Raw genomic sequence first — 19,457 nt, forward strand, 5'->3', positions numbered from 1 at the left:
CCGTCTTTATCCAGCTTCAACACACTTGGTTCTATCGACTGAAGGATTAGCCTAGGTTGAGCAGCCATTATGGTGTCGCCTACATCGTCGCCATCGTCCTCCGCGACAACCGTTGTTCCAGCTCGATGTGACCCTTGCCACACCGGTCCGAGTGGGAGTCTGCCTCTGCGGAGCGATCCGCTGCAATCTGGCAGAACCAGCACTGTGAATGAAGAGCAATTGGAGGACTCTGGCTACGGTTCCCATGACAGTACCCAAGCCGCGACTGAGGAAACTGGAATCGAACTACGCATATCCAAGTCCAAGACAATCGTTTATTTTCCCGCCAAGTTGAACGAAGCCCAGCTCGAACGCTTCCACAACATCAAACCCTCAATTGAAAGATTACTAGTTCAGCACGTCACTCGGAAATCTTTATTGCGAGCCTCGACACGGTATAAGCCAATGGTCATTCGTCCTATGTTTTTAGGCAAAACGCTGCTTGATGCTGGGCCCCATATTGTGGTGTTCTGTGCACCAGAAATGAGAAAGCGCATACAACAATTTCTAGACACGAACGAGCTCATAAAGGCATGTTGCAAAGACGACAGTCGACATTGCCTTTCCACTTTTCGTATGACTGTGTGCGGTTGCGCACCGCAATTACGAGCTGATGGCTTGTCGGTCGACGTTATCTGGGAATCATACCCTGAAAAGTCACCAAATGTTATCGAATATAAAGCACAAGATCCACAGTTGGAAGTCCGAACCCCTGAGCCTTTCGCGGCCATCAGCACATCAGCATCACAGCGCAGCGCAGGGTGCGTTACTTGTCGGTGAGTTTGCATGTGGTAGTGGATAGGATGTCCGTTCCATGCGATTCTAAGTTAAGGCATCACATAGGGAACGCAGCATCGAACGCGGTGAAATTCCGTCTTTCTGCGACTGTACCATAACGCGTCTCGAATACGAGGACTACAAGAGAGATGGATCACGTTCAGCGTCGAGCAGCCGAGCCCTGGGTCAAAGTTTTTCTGGAACAAAGACACGGCTCGAGGCTGGCGTTTGCGGTACAGCGATTCAATTCCGAGCCAACGGGAAGCAGAGCAACGCCACGTTGGGTGGTATTGTCAAGCTCGTATATAAGAATGGAAGCTTTGATTTGAAAGGACTTACGGTAGCTCACGCAGCTGTTGCATGCCTCGATGATGAGTCATTGGGTGTTTCGGCCTTGTCCATTTCTTCATGCGAAGATAAAGATGATGATAATGACTCTTCTATGGACGAAGACTGGGATTCATACAACAAGAATTCGGAAGATGCGCATATGCTCGACCTCGGCAATGAGCGCAGCACTCACAAGAGCCGCAAGCAACACGATCCCTGGGTATTCGAGAATCCCCATACTATTGGTGAAGCGTGCTTAGCCCAATCGATGCTTTCAACGTTAAAGGGCGAGCCTACCGAGAATGGCTCATTTTTTGACTGGGCTCTCACTCCGCTCTCTGTCGCGAAGATGAACCAACTGGCTGATACTGCATATCAGCAAGGTAGCCGCCTGATAAGGAAGATTCGTCAATTTGCCCTTCATGCCACTTGGTTTTCTAGCGAGCCGGTGGTTATCATGTGTGGCTCAAGTGTCAAGCGTGGGCGCCTATTGCCAGAGCCCTCGAGGATTCTCATAAGCCCCGGTTTGGGGTTTGTCACAGCATACATGATAGAGCTTTCTGGCCAGGGGATTCTTTCTGACGGCGACTCGGGATCATGGGTCATATCAGAAGATACTCAGGATCTTCTTGGCCATATTGTGGCTACAGATGTGCTCGGTACTGGCTACTTCATTCCTGCCGAGGACATCTTCAACGATATCGTTCGAAATCGTCTTGCCGTGGCGGTTACTCTTCCTACTGTCCACGATTTCAGACTCAAGAAGAATGAAGCTCAAGGTGGGATAAACGCCATGGAGACGAAGGGCCGACACAGCGGTAGTAGCGAGGGCAAGCAAGCGACTGTGTTACCTTATTTGGACGGCCCCGAGTTATCTTATAGGGACGACCTCAAGTTCCCTTATTTGGACGACATCGAGAGCCTGAATAGCTTCAGAGGTATGGTCACTTGGAATGTAGGTATGAAACGAACGCCAAAGCCTCAGACGCGGGCAAAGAGAGGGTAGATTATGACTCTGATGAGTCTCTTAAGCAGCTCACCAGCACCAGCATTGAACGCGGAATGCGCGGGCTGGATGGGGTGGTCATCACGACTGGATCTCGCCGATTCCGTAATGTGGTGAATTCCATTGCAGAGAGCGGCGGATACGAGGGAATCCGCTTCACAAGCGTATCCGACCAGATTATCGACAAGAATTGCCATTATGCATTTCAATTCCCCGGCTCCAGCTCTGCGCGGGATGCTGTGAGGGTATTTCACTGCCTGCTCGCTGATGTAGAAAGCGGAGTGAGCTTAAAGAACCTTGGGTCGGACAAGGGGTCAGATCCCAGTCAACAGTCGGCGTCAAAAGTCCCGGCTGAATACAGATACTTTACTAGCTCACAGGTGATCTCAAGCATCTATGTATCGCCGAGTCTGCACACCCCGTTCCATCACAGGTAGACTGGGCATATATCATCAGTTGCAGAGGTGTCCGTCAGCAAGCTCCTTGGATCTTTGGACATTAGCAGTAAACAGGACGAAGTCCCAATTTCAGAAGCGCCAAAGCATCAACAAGAGCTTCAGAGGAGTTGACGACGTACCCGGGGAAGGAATAGGCGCGGGGTGTGGAAGTGGGAGTAAGCAGGCTTACTCCTAGCCACACAAACACAAATGTCTATATAATTATGTATATGGCTATTTTAGTTATGTGGAAATTTTACTGTTATATTGATTTAAGTCATATCCGCTTACAGCGCAGGTGATACTCGGTAGTACCTACCTTTGCCTAGGTGGTGATGCGCGAAGCGGCATGAATGCCGTTACCCCGCGTCTTGGTTGCGAGAACCCGCTGGGCCTCCTCCACTAAAAGCCACCAAAGCCACTAAAAGCCTGCCAAGCGGGTCCCTTTCCAGCGGTCTTGGCGCATTTACAGCGCCTTCCAGCCCGACGCGACTTGCCGACCTGCTAAACCCCCGCTAAGAGCGCCGATTCTCTCCACACTCGTCCATCATCTCCTCTCTCCTTATGCTTAGCCATTAACCGTGGGGAATCCTTGTCACCAATAATAAGGCCATTTCCAACTGCTTCTACTGGGAGGCCCTCTGTTATGACGAGCGATCCCGGGGTTCATTGCTCCATAGCGCGGAATCGCGAAACCCCCCCAACCCCCAAGCTAATCATTCCGGTCGGACTCGGCCTTGCGGCTGAACTTGGACGCACTGCAGACGAGCGAGCTCCGCCTGCGATGGTCGCAAAATAAATACTTGGAGGAAAGCCACTTGCCCGCCACTCGGGCGAGCTAATCTCTCCTCCAATCTTGGCCAAGCCAATACATCATTTGTCCAAGCCAACAATCGCCAAGCCAGTGACACAAACAGAAGATGGGCTCCTCGACGATGGACTCGTCGGAGAAGAACGAGGTGCACGTCGAGCGCGTCCCAAACACCGTCACCGACAATGCTGTCTTAGGGAAGATCTTGCCCGCAGCTGGATTGCCAGCTGAATTCGCCCACCTAGACGAAAAGAAGATTCTGCGCAAGGTGAGCCATGACGAGCCCTTTGAACAGAGGAGACTCATTTACCAACGACTAATGGCGACCAGATGGACATGCGATTGATTCCCGTCCTGGCTCTCCTCTACCTGCTCTCCTTTCTCGATCGTATGTCAAAAAGCCGCGGTTCACAAGCACCAATTACCGAGTGCGCTAATACCGTATATAGGCGGCAACATTGGCAACGCCAACATCGAAGGCCTCTCCGACGACCTGCACCTCACCCCCGACCAGTACAACTGGTGCCTCACCGTCTTCTTCTTCACCTATGCCGCCTTTGAGGTGCCCAGCAACCTGATGCTCAAAAAGCTGCGTCCCAGCCGCTGGCTGCCCACCATCATGGTCGCCTGGGGCGTCGTCATGACGCTCATGGGTATCGTCCGCAGCTACCGCGGCCTCTTGGCCACGCGTATCTTTCTCGGTGTCGCCGAGGCTGGCCTCTTTCCCGGCGTCGCTGTAAGTGCCACACGCGCCACTCATCTATATACAGTCGTAATCTGAATAACTGACCTTGTGCAACACAAAAGTACTACCTGACCATGTGGTACTGCCGCCACGAGATTCAGCTACGCCAGGCCATGTTCTTCTCGGCCGCCTCGGTGGCCGGCGCCTTTAGCGGCCTCCTCGCCTTTGCAATTAGCAAGATGGACGGCGTCGGCGGCCTTGAGGGCTGGCGCTGGATCTTTATCCTCGAAGGGCTCGTCACGGTCGTCGTCGCGATCGTGTCCTACTTTTTGCTCTATGACTTCCCCGAGACGGCGGGCTTCCTGACGGAAGAAGAGCGCGCGTTTGTCGTGTATAGACTTCGGTATCAGGGCCAGGTCGCGAGCACGACGACGACGTCGTCAGAAGGTCCCGCCAGCGCCAAGGTCGCGCAGTCGGAGGAGTTTCAGTGGAAGTACGTGTGGCAGGCATTTACCGACTGGCAGATTTACGTCAATATCTTCGTCTACTGGGGTGTAAGTTGTTTCTCGTGCAACACATTCGTCCCACTTTGTGTTACTGACGATCTACAGGTTGTGTGCCCGTTGTACGGCATTAGCCTGTTTCTCCCCACCATCATCAAGGACCTCAACTACACCAACAGCACCGCCCAGCTCATGACCGTTCCGATCTACATTACCGCTTCGGTTCTTGCCGTGTTTGGCGCGTTTCTCTCCGACAGAGCCGGCGTGCGAAGCCCCTTCATCATCTCGCTACTCTGCGTCATGGCTGCTGGCTTTGGCATGTAAGTCCCCCAGCTGCGACCGACGGAAGCAAAAGGCAGACACTGACCAAAAGAATAGGTGCATTGGCTCCGACAATCCAAAAGTCGTCTACGGCGGCGTCTTTATCGTCGCCTGCTGCATCTACCCAGCATTTCCCGGCGTCATTGCTTGGCTGTCCAACAACCTCGCTGGCAGCTACAAGCGTAGCGTCGGCATGGCCCTCCAAATTGGCATCGGCAATCTCGGTGGTGTAAGCCTGCCTTTTCTTATTTGCCTACCCAAATTCCTGTGTTGCTTTTCACTGATCACTTTTCTTTACAGGCCATGGCGTCGAACTTTTACCGCAAAAAGGACAAGCCAAGATTCATTCTAGGCCACGCGCTCGAGCTGGGCTTCATCGGCGTGGGCACCATCGCGGCCGTCCTCCTCGTGCTGTCGTACCGCCGCATCAACCACAAGCGCGACAGGCAGATGCGCGAGGGCGCAGATCGCCTGCACACCGAGGAGGAGCTGGCCGCCATGGGCGACAGGGCGGTCACGTTTCGGTACATGTATTAACAGGGCACATAGTATAGCTTGTAAAAATCCACTCGTATTTTCGTTATTGGTATTTTGTGAGCAGAAGAAGCGCAGCCCAACTCCGTACAGATAAAATCCCCAAGATGGCCAAAAGTACCGAATGCGCACTCTGTCCCGATTCGCGGCTTGCGAAATCCTACCCAATGGCAGCCACCACTTCAACACCGAGTACCCTTTGTTTATCGCGTCACCCGTGCCCAACTCTGTATGATCATTTTCCTCCTCTGCCGAACGTGCTGCTTGTCGCCAGGGATTCGCTTCAGCACGCGCTGGACCTGCCTCTTCAAGTCGGCCTTCATCTCCTGGCAACGCTGCGTATAACGCTTCCACTCGTTCACGCAAGCACCAGCCTGGCCCGCATACAAATCGATCGCGTGGCGTAGGTTTTGCAGCCGAACTCGAATTCGAACCATGGCCGAGACTTCTCGCGTCTCAGCATCATTGGCGAGTTTACTCTGAAGATGGGCCCGTGCTTCTTCGTGTTGAGCCCGCATCAGCTTCACCCGATGGCTAAAGAGGTCCTCCAGCATGTGCTTGTTTTGGCGATACTTCTTCTCTACCGCATCTAGCTCAGCCACATACTCTTCGTCCGGCTTGCTTCCATGGTACTTCGCAGACAGAGACATTGCAGAAGTGAGAGTCGAGGTGGAGCGTCACTGACGGCGGTCAGGCAGAGAGGGTGTGCGTATGGCTTGTTCGTGTCTCCGGTGCAAGGTTCCTGGCGCAGAATGTTTTTTCTCCTTATGCCAATGAAGAGAGCGGATTCAAAAACCAAAGCTGCTAAACAAAATTGAGCAGCGTGATTAGTTAAAGAAGGAAGAAACTAAAAACGGGACCTGAGGGAAGAAGCTCACATTCTGCGCGTTTGCAGGCAATCGGTCGACTGTGAACGTGCCAAACGCTGCCACACGGCATCCTAGGTGACTCAAAATTGTATAAAGGCGTTGAGCAAACTTAAATTATAGATATTCACTAGCTAGAACGTCGTACCTAAATCAGCAGCTAATCCTTCCAAAACGTCGCTGCCCTGTCCAGATTAAACGCAGCACTGATAAGAGCAAGGTGACTAAACGCCTGTGGTGTATTGCCGAGCTGCTCTCCGCTGCGCGCAATTTCTTCTGAGAACATGGACAAGTGGTTTGAGAAGCTCAGCATATTTTGGAACAAGTTCAGGGCGAGGCCACGGTATTTGGGCTCGTACACACTGGCGCGTGTCATGGCCTCGACGAGCCAAAACGTACACATGCTAAAGGCGCCTTCCCGACCTCCAACGCCATCATCGGACAGCTCAGTATCGTAGCGATAGACAAGGCCGGTACTTGTAAGACCGCCCTGCTCCGGAGGGAGTAGGATTTTGTCAAGTGTTCTTGTGAATCGGGGGTCGCATGGCGAAATGAAAAAGACGAGTGGCGCAATAAGGATCGACGAGTCGAGCATAGTGTTGTTCTCGTAGCTCTGCACGAAGCATTGTAATTCTTTGTTGTAGCCCTTGGCCATAATTTCCTCGCAAAGGCTGTCTCTTGCTTCCGTCCACTTGGCGCGGTTGGGGCAAGGAAAACAGCGCTTCTCAGCGAGGCGCAAGCCGCGGTCGAAAGCCACCCAAAGCATGATTTTCGAGTAGGTAAAATGCTGGCGCTGGTTGCGCACTTCCCAGATGGAGTTATCGGGCTCATCTTTGATGGTCAAGACGTAATCCAGCAAGTCCCGAACAGCTACCCAGAGGTCCCAAGGAACTGGTTTTCCGTATTTATTATAGAGATAAATCCCATCCATTAGCTCGCCATAAATGTCAAATTGCTTATGAAATGCAGCGCCGTTGCCAATTCGAACAGGTCGGCTGCTTCGGTATCCGTCAAGATGGTCGAGTGTGAACTCGGGAATGTCAGTCTCACCGCGGATTGTGAACATAATGGGAAGCGCATCGTCGGGGCCCCGGCTCTGGAGGCGCTCCATGATGAATCCCATGTACGCGTCTGCTTCAGCCTTGAAGCCGAGACGAAGCAGTATATAAATGGTAAAACTCGAGTCGCGAACCCAGCAATAGCGGTAGTCCCAATTCCTGCTGCCTCCAATGTGCTCGGGTATGGAGAATGTGGGCGCAGCCACAATGGCACCGGTGGGCTCTGATATCTGTTAGTAACTTAAAGAGAAAGGCTGAAGGGGGAAAATGTACCAAAGGTCAGCATCTTGAGAGTCATGAGGCTGCGAGAAACCACCTCCACCCATCGGCCAGTGTACTTGGACTGAGCAATAAAATCCTGCCAGAAGACCTGGGTGTCGTGCTGCTGCATATCTAACAGTTCGGTCGTAATAACTTCATCCACATGATCAGCAATGTCGTTGCGAATTATAAACGAAAGAGCCTCGCCCGCTCTGATTTCAACGCGAGCAACAAGACCCTCGCCAAGCATTCCATTTCGCCGCTGCTTGGTGAAGCTGATGTTGGGGCGTGTTTTTCCGTTGACACTCTCGGCTACCACATCGAGCTGCAGCTTGACATCTTTGCTGTGGAATATGGCGACCTTGCTCTCCTCGGCCGCTGGGCGCAGCGTGTCTTGGTGGACGGTGGTGACATGGATCTCTTGGCCATAGCCAAACGCGGGGAAGATTTCCACATCTAAAGTAACGTTAGATCATGCATGGGGCTTGCGCAGGAACCAGGCACGCACCAATAGTCAGAAAGCCTCGGACGCACTCCACTCGGCGGACAAGCCACTTCTTCAGCTCAGCTTGCACGCTGGCAGCGTGGAACAAGCCTTGGTCGCTTGTACTGCGGGAGACGACCTTGGTGCTCTTGGGGCGTGGGAAGAAGTCGATGAGATCCACAACGCCATCTTCGTGGATAGAGCGAGTCTGTAAAATGCACGACGAAGGTAAATATTGCTGCTTAGTGGTACATCCGAGCTCTGATGGAGGTGAAATGTTGAAATGGCCACCCTTGTCCTTGTCCAAAAGCCGGCAGAACACAGACGGTGAGTCAAAGTCCGGCCTGTTGTGCTGGTCAGCGAATGGTTTCGCGGCAATGGGTGCTCGATAGAAAGCTTACCAACACATGTAATCAATGCTACCATCGATGCCAACCAAAGCGCAAGTGTGCATGTTTCCGATCATTCCGTAGTCTTCGATAGGAAGATATCCGCTAGTGTGCTCACGGCGGGAATGGCCCGCGTGGGCAGTGTGAGACGGTGTCTCCATTGCGTGGTATCTTCAAGATGCTTGATTCGATGGAGAATTTGGCTCTGGATTGCTTTCTGTGACTCGAATGATGTAAAGCCTTGAGGGACCTCTGTTGATGAATTGAAGAGGTGAAGGGGGGGCGGGGGAGGGGCTGGACGGTGAGACTTACCACTTGCCCTGCTGCGGAGAGCGTGACCACAAAGTTAATAATTTGCCCACTATCCGTACTGCAAAAACGAGTTCAATGATAAACTGAGAGAAATGGAAAGAACTCTAGAGTCTTTTTTTGTGTGCAAACAACCATTACGTGTTTTTCTTCTCCGCAGAAAGGAGCAGAGCCTCACTATGGCAATCATGTGTCGGCTTAGACGACTAACATTACGACTGTTAGCCAGCAGCCATGGCTATCGCGAGAAAAGGAAAGAAGTCGGGCTATAGTGATATAGAGAGGTGGAAACACTTCCTAGCCCAGGTTATATTGTCGAAAAGTTAATATGTTTGTCAAAATTGTAGGCTTTTCTCGACACGGTCCAATTCCATCTGTCTAGATTCCATGTCTTACTTCGTCACTCCTGTCAATTCCGTCTTTATCAAGCTGTCCTAATCTCGACACGGCGAATTCAATTCTGAGGTAGGAAATGCCGACGCCGGTGATGCGAAATTAATTTTGTGATGTGGCTGGCGGAAAGCTACAAAGCCGCATAAGCACCTGCCTGGTAGACCATCCCGGTTCAGTTGCTCTTAGCTCCAACTCCAGACCATTTCAATTCGTAGAGCTCAAAGGTGTTTATTACTATTGCACGGGAGCAGACCAATCCCTACACATGACCAAAAGGTTCACACAGCTGAACCCTCAGCTGAGACCGGATCGCACCAAACGGAAAGCCCGTCGCGTTTGTCACAGAGCAATGCTGGCTTGTAAGACTTGGCAAGTTGAGGTCGAGAGGAGATTGCGTTGCGCCGCGACTAAATTAGCCTACCGATACATCAGACTAATGAAAACGGTCGCGTAGCGCCACGAAATGATTACATTGATTCGTGAATTTATCCAGGCAATTCGCTGGAATTAATCACCGCCGCGTGCTGCGGGGCCATTTGTTCAGCTCCGGTCCCCCGCCGTGTATAATAGCCTCGATGACTCCGTGTTTCCAGCGCATCATTTATTTCGCATCAAAGAACAGTTCATTCGATCACAGATTATCAGACCCTGAAATTGCATCAAAATGCCTCGCACCGCCCTCTTTGTCATTGACATCCAAAACGAGCTCGCCGGGAACCCGCAGACCGAAGTCCCAAGCGCCGCGCGGATCCGTGCCGCCGGCGAGCACATTCTCGCCGCCAGCCGGGCTCTCGCCGGCGCCGCCGCTCCCAAGGCCGACGGCCAAAAGCCCGCGCTGACCATCTTTGTGCAGCACGAGGAGAGCCCCGAGAGCGGCGGCTCGCTCGTCCGCGGCGCAGAGCTGTGGAAGCTCGTGTTTCCGCCTCGCGAGGGTGCGGCCGACGAGATCCTCGTCGCCAAGACGACTCGTGCGTTATGAATCCCCGCTTTCAATTCCATGTAAGCTTCAGCTAACAGATGACAGAAAATACATTTGAATCAAACCCAGACCTGGCAGACAAGCTCAAGGACGCTGGCGTGGACCACATCATCGCCTTTGGCCTGCAGAGCGAGTACTGCGTCGGCGAGACTTGCAAGGGCGCGCTGGCGGCAGGCTTCCAGGTATCACTGCTGCAGGGCGCCCATTCGACGTACGACGGTGATGGAAAGACGGCGTCGGATATTGAACGGGAGATTGAAGAGATGCTGGTGAGCCGCGGGGCCAAGCTGGTGCCGTGGGAGAGCGCTGTATCACAGTGGAAAACGGCTGGGGTGGTGTGCTAATCTCTCATGGAAACAAATCAAGCCACTTTTTTATTTGGTTCACTGCAAATCAAAACTTCCCTTCTTTGGCGTGCTCCTTCTCTCTCGAAGATATTTTGGGCAGCTTTAGATCCAGTCTTGAAAAAGCACTCAATGAACTACCCCCGCCGGCGTGCCGCTCCGAAACCTAATCTATGAGAAACCCAGCGACAAGTCAGGGCATTGCACTTTTTTTTTTCTTCTTTCTACTTTCTTCTTTATACTTTCTGCTTTCTGATTTCTGCTTTCAATCGCTATAATGGGCATTTTAATCTTGTTGCTTTGTTGATCAACTCAGCTTTAAACGCTTCCATTACCCCACCCTTTGTAGGCCTGTGCTGCAGCATCAAAGAACGTCTTTCTCTAGAAGGACTCTCAAAGTCCAAACAACAGGGCCTTGCTTGACTCCTGAACCAGAAGGAATTACACATACTCCGTTTAGAGTCCAGCTCAAAGTATAAATCGACACGAGTCCCCCGTTGAATGCTCAGCACTCGACGCCATCATTAGCCATGTGTTTCCAGACGATCAAGTACGAGTGCGGCCACGAAAAAGAAGAGGTTCTCGACTGCAGCAGCCGCACCGGTCTATACGGCCTCTTCATGAACCTATACTACCTTCTCTACCCGGGCGAGACCGATCCCCTGCCCTGCGACACCGACGCCCGTGTATACGTGTACCGCTCCAACGACTGTCAGCGGTGTCTGAGACGGAGCATCCCCGCCCTCCGCAAGCGCGAGCGTAGGCTCCGTCGCACCCTTCGCGGTGACTTCGTCGACTACAGTGATCAGTCCGAAAGGTCGGCGTCCCCCAGGCCCATTTCAAGGCGGCAGCCAGCGCCGCTACGGCCGAGGGGCTCAATAGAGAATCTCCATGAAGTGTACGAGGAACTAGTCCTGCCTGAGTACGCTCAGGCTGTCAGCACCAGAGTGGACGAGTCAGATAGCGCGAGTAGCGACTCCGATGCGTCGTGGGATGCGGCCTCCGAGCCATCGACCACGCTCAAGAGCCGAAGAACCTGGTATGCGTCTCCAAGCTTGGTCCCATCGACAGACCTCCCGAACAATGACTCTATGGAATCCTTCGCTTGTATCACGGCACAGCAACTGGAAGAATCGGCTGGTCCAACGAAAATTGTCTCGCGTGTGGAATGGTAGGTTTTCTTGCCATCTGCGTCGTTACTAACGCGTGCAGTAACAAAGACCTGGCAATATGATTGTCTTGTAACTGATCACAATGGTCAGGTAAGTCCCTCCGCTTTGGAAGCTGTGAGCGCAAATTGAAAAGTACAGGCGGTGGATTGCCACGCATCGCAACTTACAAGTTCTCCCGCGCTTGGCGTGATTATTGACGTGCGCAGCGGAGAAATATGAGCATCAAGGTATGCTACCACACACTACAACTGCTAGGTCCCCTCATTTTCTGTGTCGTTCCTGGCAGTCGCAGCGCTGGAATTGGGGCATTGGACTGCCTCGTCACATACTGCAACTGTTAAGTCCCCTTACCCTCGAAGTTGCTACTGATGTGCAGTGAAAAAATATCGGCGTTGAAATGTCTAACTTGAAGTGTCTAACACACATCAGAATTGGTGAGTCCCTACACCCTCGGTAATTTTACTAAGATCACAGTGAAGAGACGTGGGCAATGGAGGGCTGGATGATTTTTCTGAATAGATCAACAGGAGTTACATGCAGACAACTGAATAGCCAGTCGCCTGGGACAGCATCCGTCCTCTACAGGGGCAGCTGAGCCTCCCAGCTGCAAATAAATTACAAAAACAGTAACTATGACCAAAGCTTTTCCCCATGCTACAATAAAGAACGCGCTGTATGTGATGTGACATGAACCAAAGGATGTGCGGTGAAGGGGTATGAGAGTGAGTATGGAAACCGGAGTTCGGACAGGTGTTGACGCTTGCGAGCGCCTGCGTGGCTATTAGACTGCAACCAGAGGACCGGCGTTGCTTGGCGCAGTGTATTGATTTAGGCGATGCCGGTGGATTGGCGAATCTTGGAATCGGTTGGCGTGCGGCAGGTGCAAAATGGCAGTGCAATCACCGAAACTGTGTCATTTTGAGGTGCTTGAAATGAGCGCTTATTGAGCCTTGCCATTCTTAGCCGAAGCATTCAGCTTGGCAATCTCAGCGCTGACCTGCTTGTCCACACGCGCCTGAAGCTCTGGGCGGTAGCCCAGGACAAAGAGGATCTCGAACCAGACAAACATAGGGGCGAGGAAGAGCGCCTGGAGGAGTCTGTCGAGGAGCGCCGGGGCGCGTCCCTCAAAGGCACCATGGCCAATGAACTGGGCAATCCAGGCCAGGACGTGGACACCCACAGCGACCTGCAGGGTCTGTTCGGGGTTCTGCAGGCTCATGTAGCGCGCGAGGGCAGTGCTGCCGACGCAAAACGCGGCAAGGATGAAGCCTGCGACGGGCTCGAGCAGCAGATAAAGTACAGCATAGGTGATTGCAATGATGGTGCCGAGGTTGAGATCAAGATTAGGAACTGAGAGCCAGGGCGGCAGATCGATGAGTGTTCCCGTATAGGTAGCCTAAATTTGGAATGTTAAGTACGACGTGATTGGCTGGTGGGGGCTGCACCAGTTGGGCAGGGGTGACATACGACAGCAAAGGCAGAGGTCAGGATGAGAGGAACGCAGACCATGTGAATGGCCTTGTTGACGGGGTTGTGGTGATAGGTGCCATACTGCGAAATAGAGTCAGTCACAATGAATGAGACGGCTTCCAGGACGAAGTGTCGGAGCAGGGGCGCATACAAAGACGAGGTGTCTTTCGAGGTTCAACGACATTTTGGCAAGTGGTCACGCGAGCTTCGCGCGCGCTGGCAAGCTAGAGCAGAACGGGGGGGAAGAGGGCTGAGCCGAGTAGCCGAGTAGAGAGACGAGCGAAATGACGACGGCGTGTCTGCAGCCAGATGCGAGAGCTTTGATCCGAAGATGGCGGGCAGCGATTGACGAAGATGAAGAGTGTGGAAGGAGAGCTTTTCCTAGCCCTTTTTTCCGTCCCAGGAGTTCCCAAATTCAGACCGGCCAACTGGGGTTGACTCGGGTGAGCCCCGAAGGAGTGGTAGGTAGTGAAGCCCTTGAGCCCCTAGGCGTGTTCGTGAGTGGCCCTGCAGGGCTGTAATAGAGCCTGCAGTGTGCTGAATCAGAACACCCCACGTCGCGGGCGCGTCGAGGCTGCCGGCACGAGCCAACGATGGGCGGATCTTTTAGTGGGAAGAACAAGGTAAGCTGAGGGCCGAAAGGCGTAGGTGATGGCTCAGGTCGATGCAGGACGGATGATGTAGGCTTTGCGTGAAAAGGGTGATGGATGGCAAAGGGGAGAAGAAGGTGAGGCCGCTGGCGAGAATCCGGCAGGCCGTTTGCGCGCGAATGGAGGCTGCCAGCTGGCAGGCGAAAGGCTGTTCGTTGTCATCGCATGTGTAGCAGGCTCGAGCAGCTGACTGGCTGTTGGAAATGGCCACAGTGGGCAGACAGTGGCAGCTGGTGCTGGACCATTCTTAGGTAGTCAGCGCCGAGGTGCCTACCCTGCACAGCCGGAAAAGGTCTCATATCCGAGTTGGGGACGTTTAAAACAAAACGCATTGTATTTGAAATAGCGTTATTTTACCGAGTAATACGGTTTACAGAATTTGCTATCTATCGCGCGGGTTTTGGTATCACAAGCAGCATGCGTTCTCAATAAGGTACTGGTGGTACCATTCCCCACAGCTCTTACAGCACGACAGGCAGGCACTCAAGCACTAAATACTTATTAGGTACCTACCTACGCGCGAGGGGGCTATTTTTCAGAAGGGGTCAAATATAGTGTTAGAATTAATATGTATTCCTCCTATCGTGTCAGGGTATCAGAACACTTAACACGTTTTAGAAAAAAGATATAAAATTTCTGATACGACTGGGTGCCCTAATATCCTGACACGATGGGAGGAAAATGTACCAAAAGGAGGACCTCTCAGGTGCCCTATCCAAAAACACCCCCCTCCCGCGTAGGTAGGTACTGGTGTAGCTACGGTTCCCACCCCGAACGCACAGACCACCACGTACTTGATCCGATTTTGACCCAGCACTGCCTACCTACAAACGGCCAGGCAGCTTCATTCGCTTCACCTTCATCCAACCCATCCTAAATCGCGCGCCACGCCTTCGAAGGCTTCAATCCCGGTGGGCAAGCCAGCAGCGCAATCTTCGCGGCCTGATACGTAGCCTCGATTCGAGAGTGCCCCCTGCCTGGCGCCCCTTGCCTGCGCGCCGCCTGGAAAACCTCGACACCCTCATCGACCCTTTGTTTCTCGACGCGCCGACCAATGCCAGAGTCCGTTCGCGACTAACTAGGCTTCGAGGCGCGCTCCTAGCCGCTCTTTCGTCTTTGTTCGTCTGGTGTCTGACCGCCATTCGTTTGCGCCCGATACGTTTCAACGCGACACGCCCTTGTTCACCGAATCCTCATCACGCCTTTGTCCTTTTCGTCGCCATCATGTTCTTCCTCAAAAACATGGAGCGCAGAGTCACTCTGCATCCATCCTACTTCGGCCGCAACATGCACGACCTAGTAACCAGCAAGCTGCTCAAGGATGTGGAGGGTACCTGCGCTGGGAGCTACTACATCATATCCATCATGGACACCTTTGACATCTCCGAGGGCAAGATTCTGCCCAGCAACGGCCTAGCCGAGTTTACTGTCGGCTATCGCGCCGTAGTCTGGAGACCGTTCAAGGGCGAGACTGTCGATGCCGTCGTATACTCGATCAACCCGCAAGGCTTCTTTGCGCAAGCCGGTCCCCTGCGACTCTTCGTCTCGGCACATGTACGGTAGCTTGTTAAAAGAATGCGCAAACCTCCGCTAACCTCTACTATAGCTGATTCCTAGCGATATCAAGTGGGACCCCAATGCGACGCCACCGCAATTCACAAATAACGAGGATACCGTTATTGAGCCTGGCACACATGTTCGAGTAAAGATTATCGGGACGAGAACCGAAGTCGGCGAGATGTGGGCGATTGGCAGCATTAAGGAAGATTACCTGGGGTAAGAGCCTTGTACGTTGTGCTGTGGCAGCTTGATGCTAACAATTTGCAGATGTCTGCAAGACTAAAGTTGTAGTCCTGACGATACCAATCGTCCGAACCACGGGACCGTGGCGAAGCGCTACCTCGGCCGGCACCCTCAACATAAAAGCGCAATGTAGGGACAAATCCGCTGCCATGGAGACCATGGATGACCTGTATAGGCCCAGGCGTATGATTTGGCGCACTGTTATTACTAAGATGGTCTATTGGCTATGCCTTCTTGCTACATGAAGACCAATGTATGATGCTGGATAGTTGAAGAGAATCCAAATGTCTCTGCTGCAAGCATGCCAGAGCATATACCCGATTCCAGACGACACTGAATGTGACTTTCAACACGGGTTCAGGCTAGAATAACCCTTCCAAATATGCGAGAACCATGCTCGGGTGATTTCAGCCGACCTCGCGGCCTCTGTCCCGCACTCCACAGTTGCCCCCCACGCTTGAGCTGTCCGATCCGACGCCGGCCGTAGTTGCGTCACTCCGTCTGCTCAGCACCGGAGGTCATTGGGCCGGCAAAGTGACTCGAGCTTAAACAAATCAGCCTAATCCGCGTAACCTGCAATGGCTGCTGCTAACAGTAGTCTTTGCCGAGTCCGCATCCAACTCTGTTGCTGTCCGGCCTAGCCATTTAAAACAAGCCAGCACCCCCGCAAGCTACCTGGTTAGCGCCCTCCATTACAACAAACCATTTATACCAGTACTTGGTATACAACTTGTTTCTGGCATTGCCCAAGATCCTGCAGCAGCAAAACGCACGAACCAATCTCTTCTCGTACCCGGATCAGCAAAGAACACGTTACACGACAGGCGCGCCCACCTTTGACGCTTCTATCCATCATGCAAGCCTCCAACCGTCTCCGCAACGCCTTTGCCGCGGGCAAGCAGGCCATGGGCATGTGGCAGATGATTCCGGGCGCCAACGTGTCGCGCATACTGGCCAGCTCCGGTGTGGATTGGGTCATGGTGGACTGCGAGCACGGCAACATGGACGGTGCGTGTGTTCCGTGAGAGAGAGGGGCGCGGGATGAAAGTGAAAATTAACACGTCCCCCGTGTACAGACAGAGCCATGCACGACGCGGTGCCGGCGATTGCGGCGCTCGGCGTTTCGCCCATTGTCAGAATACCAGACATGCAAGGCTGGATGGTGAAGCGTATGTGAAAAGGCATCATTGTCTTTTGCTATCCAAAACCACGTGGCTAAAGAGTTATATATGCAGGCGCACTTGATTCAGGCGCCCACGGAGTATGTGTCTTGACATGAGAGCAAAACCCGCGGGGCCAAAACTAACAGGAACCTGCTAGATTCTCGTGCCGCTGCTGCGCTCGGCCGCTGAAGCCCGCGACATTGTCCAGAGCGCCAAGTTCCCGCCCGTGGGCAAGCGCGGCTTCGGCTCGCCCATTGCCCTCTCGCGCTTCAGCCCCGTGCCGTCCTTTACCGGGTATCTGCAGCAGGCCAACGACGCCATCCTGACCATGGTTCAAATTGAGACGCAGGAGGCGCTCAACGAGGTCGAGGACATTGCCGCCGTCCCGGGCGTCGACGTGCTCTTTGTCGGGCCCTTTGATCTGGGTATGATTTTTTCTTATTCCAAGGCCTTCACCCAATCTCTCTCTTGCAGGCTGACGCAAAATAACAGGCAACAACATCGGCGAGCCCATCCTCGATGGCGTCGTCACCGACAAGCTCAAGGCGGCCATTGCCAGGATCCTGACGGCCGCGCACAAGGCCGGCAAAAAGTGCGGCATGTACTGCGCCACCGGCGCCCAGGCCAAGGCCAGCGCGGCCCAGGGTTTCGACATGATCAATGTGGCGACTGATTACACGTCGCTGCAGGCGCTCGTCTCAGAGGAGCTGAGCGTCGCAACGTCGCAAGCCAAGCCTGACCGAGGCGTGTCGTATTGAGACCTGGGGGTACCAACACTAGGATGGTACTAAACCTCATGAAATGCGGAAGACCGCTTAGTTCTGTTCAACTTGATCCATCTTGTCTTCCACCTGCTCGACTGTGAATCGGTGCATCAACTTGGGCACCTTGTCTGCTTTACCGGGTTGCTCCTCGGGCGCGTCGCTCTTGGCAATATGAATCTGGTAGTTGGTTAGACAGCTATAATGGTACATCCACGATCCACCATTACATACCACTGGGATATCAAAATCGTACAGATTGCGCCAGGCTTCGGATTCGGGTAGCGCAAGATTGACCTCTTTGTAGGCAAACGGCCGCTTGTCCCAAACGTTGGACAAGACACCCTTGGCTTGCGTACAAAGGCCGCAGTTGTCACGGCTAAAGAGCGTGATTCTGCAGGCGTGGAACAGAGAGCGTGTGGCAAACATGGCTGCTGATGAGGATATGTGAGGAAGAACTTGAGAGCACCGCTGACTGCAGATATATAGGGGCGGTCCCCACTTGCGGATATAGTAGGTAAAGGCTTCTAGAAGAGGTAAAACGCACAAGAGCGATAGCTGCGCTACCGAGCGAGCAATAAGTGACTACAAAATTGATGAAAGCGATCATTTCATTTCGAAAAAAATGTGCTTCTTCGCCAGGTATTTTGCATTGGAATCGTGGGTTGTAGGCGCAGAGATGCTCACGACTAAGACAAGTATACGAAGCACTACCACGTAGTTACCGGAAAACAATGTGCGAGACGCAAAACACATAGAGATCCTTTTGAAATACAGAGGATATTTGAATCTAACTGATTTTGCCTCGAATTTGTCTCTGTTGACTCTTTTTTGTTCAAATCGAAACATACGGCCTTTGACCTTGACGCTCACTGGGTGGACAATTCAATGAGTTGGAAAATGTTAAAATTAACTAAAAAAAAATTCAGGCATGGGACTGAAAGCAATGACGCTCCAATAAAACAGAAAGCAAAGCAAAGGGGCTGCGTTCATTCACTAGACGACACTCTCGGGATAGTTCTTCATCTCGTGCGCGTTGCCGCCCTTCTTCGAAAACAGCTTGTTGCCAACCTTGTCGCTGGCCTCGTCCACCTTGCGGCCCAGAAATGTCTTGAAGCAGCCGTAGGCCGCCGAGCCCATCCAGAGAATCGCGTTGACCAGGTCAACCCACACGGCCGTCTTCATGGCGCCCACGCTGGCGCCCTTGTACGGCTCGTCGCTCTTCCTCTTGAGGAAGATGCCCGCAAAGATGCCAAACACGACCAGCCAGGCAATCCAGAGGCTCGCGTCCCACGCAAACGCGCGGTGCGTCTTGAGCATCTTGAGGCGGGCGCCGATGACGGGGATGGCGCCCGCCGACGCCGCGACCATGAAGCTGATGGCGGTGACGGCGGAGCAACCGGCGACGACAACGGCAAAGAGCCACTCGGGCGCGTAGCCCTTATCGTCCTTGCGATCCGCGTCGACTCGGTGGCCGTAGAAGCCGACGGCCACGAGGGCGAGGATGAACTGGAGGGTGCGCACGACGATGCGCGGAATGACCTCAAAGGTCTTGAGCCACGTCTTGCCCATCGTCTTGCCCGTGTTGGCACCCTCGCTAAAGGCGAAGCGGCCGGCATCGCGGCCCATCTGCCGCTTGTCGGCCTGGCGAAAGTCGTTCGCGGCGTTGCGGGCATTGTTGGCGTCGTTGGCGAACTGCGCGGCCGTCTGGCCGGCCTTGAGTGCGGAAGCGAGCTTGCCCATTTTTTTCGTATTGAATGGAAGTATTATGAATATTGTCTTGGATCAAATGAAGTTGTGAAAAGTAGAGATAGTTGTGTGTGAGTGCGTGTGGTGGCCGTCCAGCGGTATAAGTGAGATGCAGGTGAACAAAGAATGAAGTTTCAAAGACAGAAGCCAAGCCAAACGTGCA

The 19,457-nt window shown here is 53.2% G+C and overlaps 11 protein-coding genes across 12 annotated transcripts; 6 read left to right on the top strand and 5 right to left on the bottom strand.

Annotated features, from left to right (window-relative positions):
• Nucleotides 1-69: 69 nt before the first annotated feature.
• Nucleotides 70-2,201, top strand: LMH87_011472 (uncharacterized protein; the record flags this gene model as incomplete). Of its 2 annotated transcripts, XM_056200619.1 has the most annotated exons (4): nt 70-145; nt 722-815; nt 883-2,105; nt 2,179-2,201. In XM_056200619.1, 4 exons carry the CDS (start codon nt 70-72, stop codon nt 2,199-2,201), a joined length of 1,416 nt encoding a protein of 471 aa, XP_056052451.1. The 2 variants fall into 2 exon arrangements, with proteins under 2 accessions (XP_056052451.1, XP_056052450.1); XM_056200620.1 differs by lacking the exon at nt 2,179-2,201 and having other exon boundaries at nt 883-2,152.
• Nucleotides 2,202-3,509: 1,308 nt separating this feature from the next.
• LMH87_011473 (uncharacterized protein) lies at nt 3,510-5,446 on the top strand (the record flags this gene model as incomplete). Its single annotated transcript, XM_056200621.1, has 7 exons — nt 3,510-3,668; nt 3,731-3,788; nt 3,850-4,136; nt 4,208-4,639; nt 4,697-4,908; nt 4,967-5,138; nt 5,210-5,446. The coding sequence occupies 7 exons, from the start codon at nt 3,510-3,512 to the stop codon at nt 5,444-5,446; spliced, it is 1,557 nt and encodes a 518-aa protein (XP_056052452.1).
• A 200-nt stretch (nt 5,447-5,646) lies between these two features.
• Nucleotides 5,647-6,093, bottom strand: LMH87_011474 (uncharacterized protein; the record flags this gene model as incomplete). Its single annotated transcript, XM_056200622.1, has 1 exon — nt 5,647-6,093. The coding sequence occupies one exon, from the start codon at nt 6,091-6,093 to the stop codon at nt 5,647-5,649; it is 447 nt and encodes a 148-aa protein (XP_056052453.1).
• Nucleotides 6,094-6,469: 376 nt separating this feature from the next.
• LMH87_011475 (uncharacterized protein) lies at nt 6,470-8,662 on the bottom strand (the record flags this gene model as incomplete). The annotated part of the gene is made up of 4 exons (XM_056200623.1): nt 6,470-7,590; nt 7,641-8,084; nt 8,137-8,456; nt 8,514-8,662. 4 exons carry the CDS (start codon nt 8,660-8,662, stop codon nt 6,470-6,472), a joined length of 2,034 nt encoding a protein of 677 aa, XP_056052454.1.
• Nucleotides 8,663-9,867: 1,205 nt separating this feature from the next.
• LMH87_011476 (uncharacterized protein) lies at nt 9,868-10,526 on the top strand (the record flags this gene model as incomplete). Its single annotated transcript, XM_056200624.1, has 2 exons — nt 9,868-10,171; nt 10,228-10,526. The coding sequence occupies 2 exons, from the start codon at nt 9,868-9,870 to the stop codon at nt 10,524-10,526; spliced, it is 603 nt and encodes a 200-aa protein (XP_056052455.1).
• A 530-nt stretch (nt 10,527-11,056) lies between these two features.
• On the top strand, nt 11,057-11,701 carry LMH87_011477 (uncharacterized protein; the record flags this gene model as incomplete). The annotated part of the gene is made up of 1 exon (XM_056200625.1): nt 11,057-11,701. One exon carries the CDS (start codon nt 11,057-11,059, stop codon nt 11,699-11,701), a length of 645 nt encoding a protein of 214 aa, XP_056052456.1.
• Nucleotides 11,702-12,638: 937 nt separating this feature from the next.
• Nucleotides 12,639-13,352, bottom strand: LMH87_011478 (uncharacterized protein; the record flags this gene model as incomplete). Its single annotated transcript, XM_056200626.1, has 3 exons — nt 12,639-13,094; nt 13,166-13,249; nt 13,320-13,352. 3 exons carry the CDS (start codon nt 13,350-13,352, stop codon nt 12,639-12,641), a joined length of 573 nt encoding a protein of 190 aa, XP_056052457.1.
• A 1,690-nt stretch (nt 13,353-15,042) lies between these two features.
• Nucleotides 15,043-15,661, top strand: LMH87_011479 (uncharacterized protein; the record flags this gene model as incomplete). The annotated part of the gene is made up of 3 exons (XM_056200628.1): nt 15,043-15,372; nt 15,425-15,594; nt 15,646-15,661. 3 exons carry the CDS (start codon nt 15,043-15,045, stop codon nt 15,659-15,661), a joined length of 516 nt encoding a protein of 171 aa, XP_056052458.1.
• An 814-nt stretch (nt 15,662-16,475) lies between these two features.
• On the top strand, nt 16,476-17,542 carry LMH87_011480 (uncharacterized protein; the record flags this gene model as incomplete). The annotated part of the gene is made up of 5 exons (XM_056200629.1): nt 16,476-16,629; nt 16,698-16,790; nt 16,857-16,882; nt 16,942-17,209; nt 17,277-17,542. 5 exons carry the CDS (start codon nt 16,476-16,478, stop codon nt 17,540-17,542), a joined length of 807 nt encoding a protein of 268 aa, XP_056052459.1.
• A 57-nt stretch (nt 17,543-17,599) lies between these two features.
• LMH87_011481 (uncharacterized protein) lies at nt 17,600-17,974 on the bottom strand (the record flags this gene model as incomplete). Its single annotated transcript, XM_056200630.1, has 2 exons — nt 17,600-17,725; nt 17,780-17,974. The coding sequence occupies 2 exons, from the start codon at nt 17,972-17,974 to the stop codon at nt 17,600-17,602; spliced, it is 321 nt and encodes a 106-aa protein (XP_056052460.1).
• Nucleotides 17,975-18,541: 567 nt separating this feature from the next.
• Nucleotides 18,542-19,288, bottom strand: LMH87_011482 (uncharacterized protein; the record flags this gene model as incomplete). Its single annotated transcript, XM_056200631.1, has 1 exon — nt 18,542-19,288. One exon carries the CDS (start codon nt 19,286-19,288, stop codon nt 18,542-18,544), a length of 747 nt encoding a protein of 248 aa, XP_056052461.1.
• Nucleotides 19,289-19,457: the final 169 nt, after the last annotated feature.

Source organism: Akanthomyces muscarius, chromosome 4 (genome assembly GCF_028009165.1).
Source record: "Akanthomyces muscarius strain Ve6 chromosome 4, whole genome shotgun sequence".
Lineage (NCBI taxonomy): Eukaryota > Fungi > Ascomycota > Sordariomycetes > Hypocreales > Cordycipitaceae > Akanthomyces > Akanthomyces muscarius.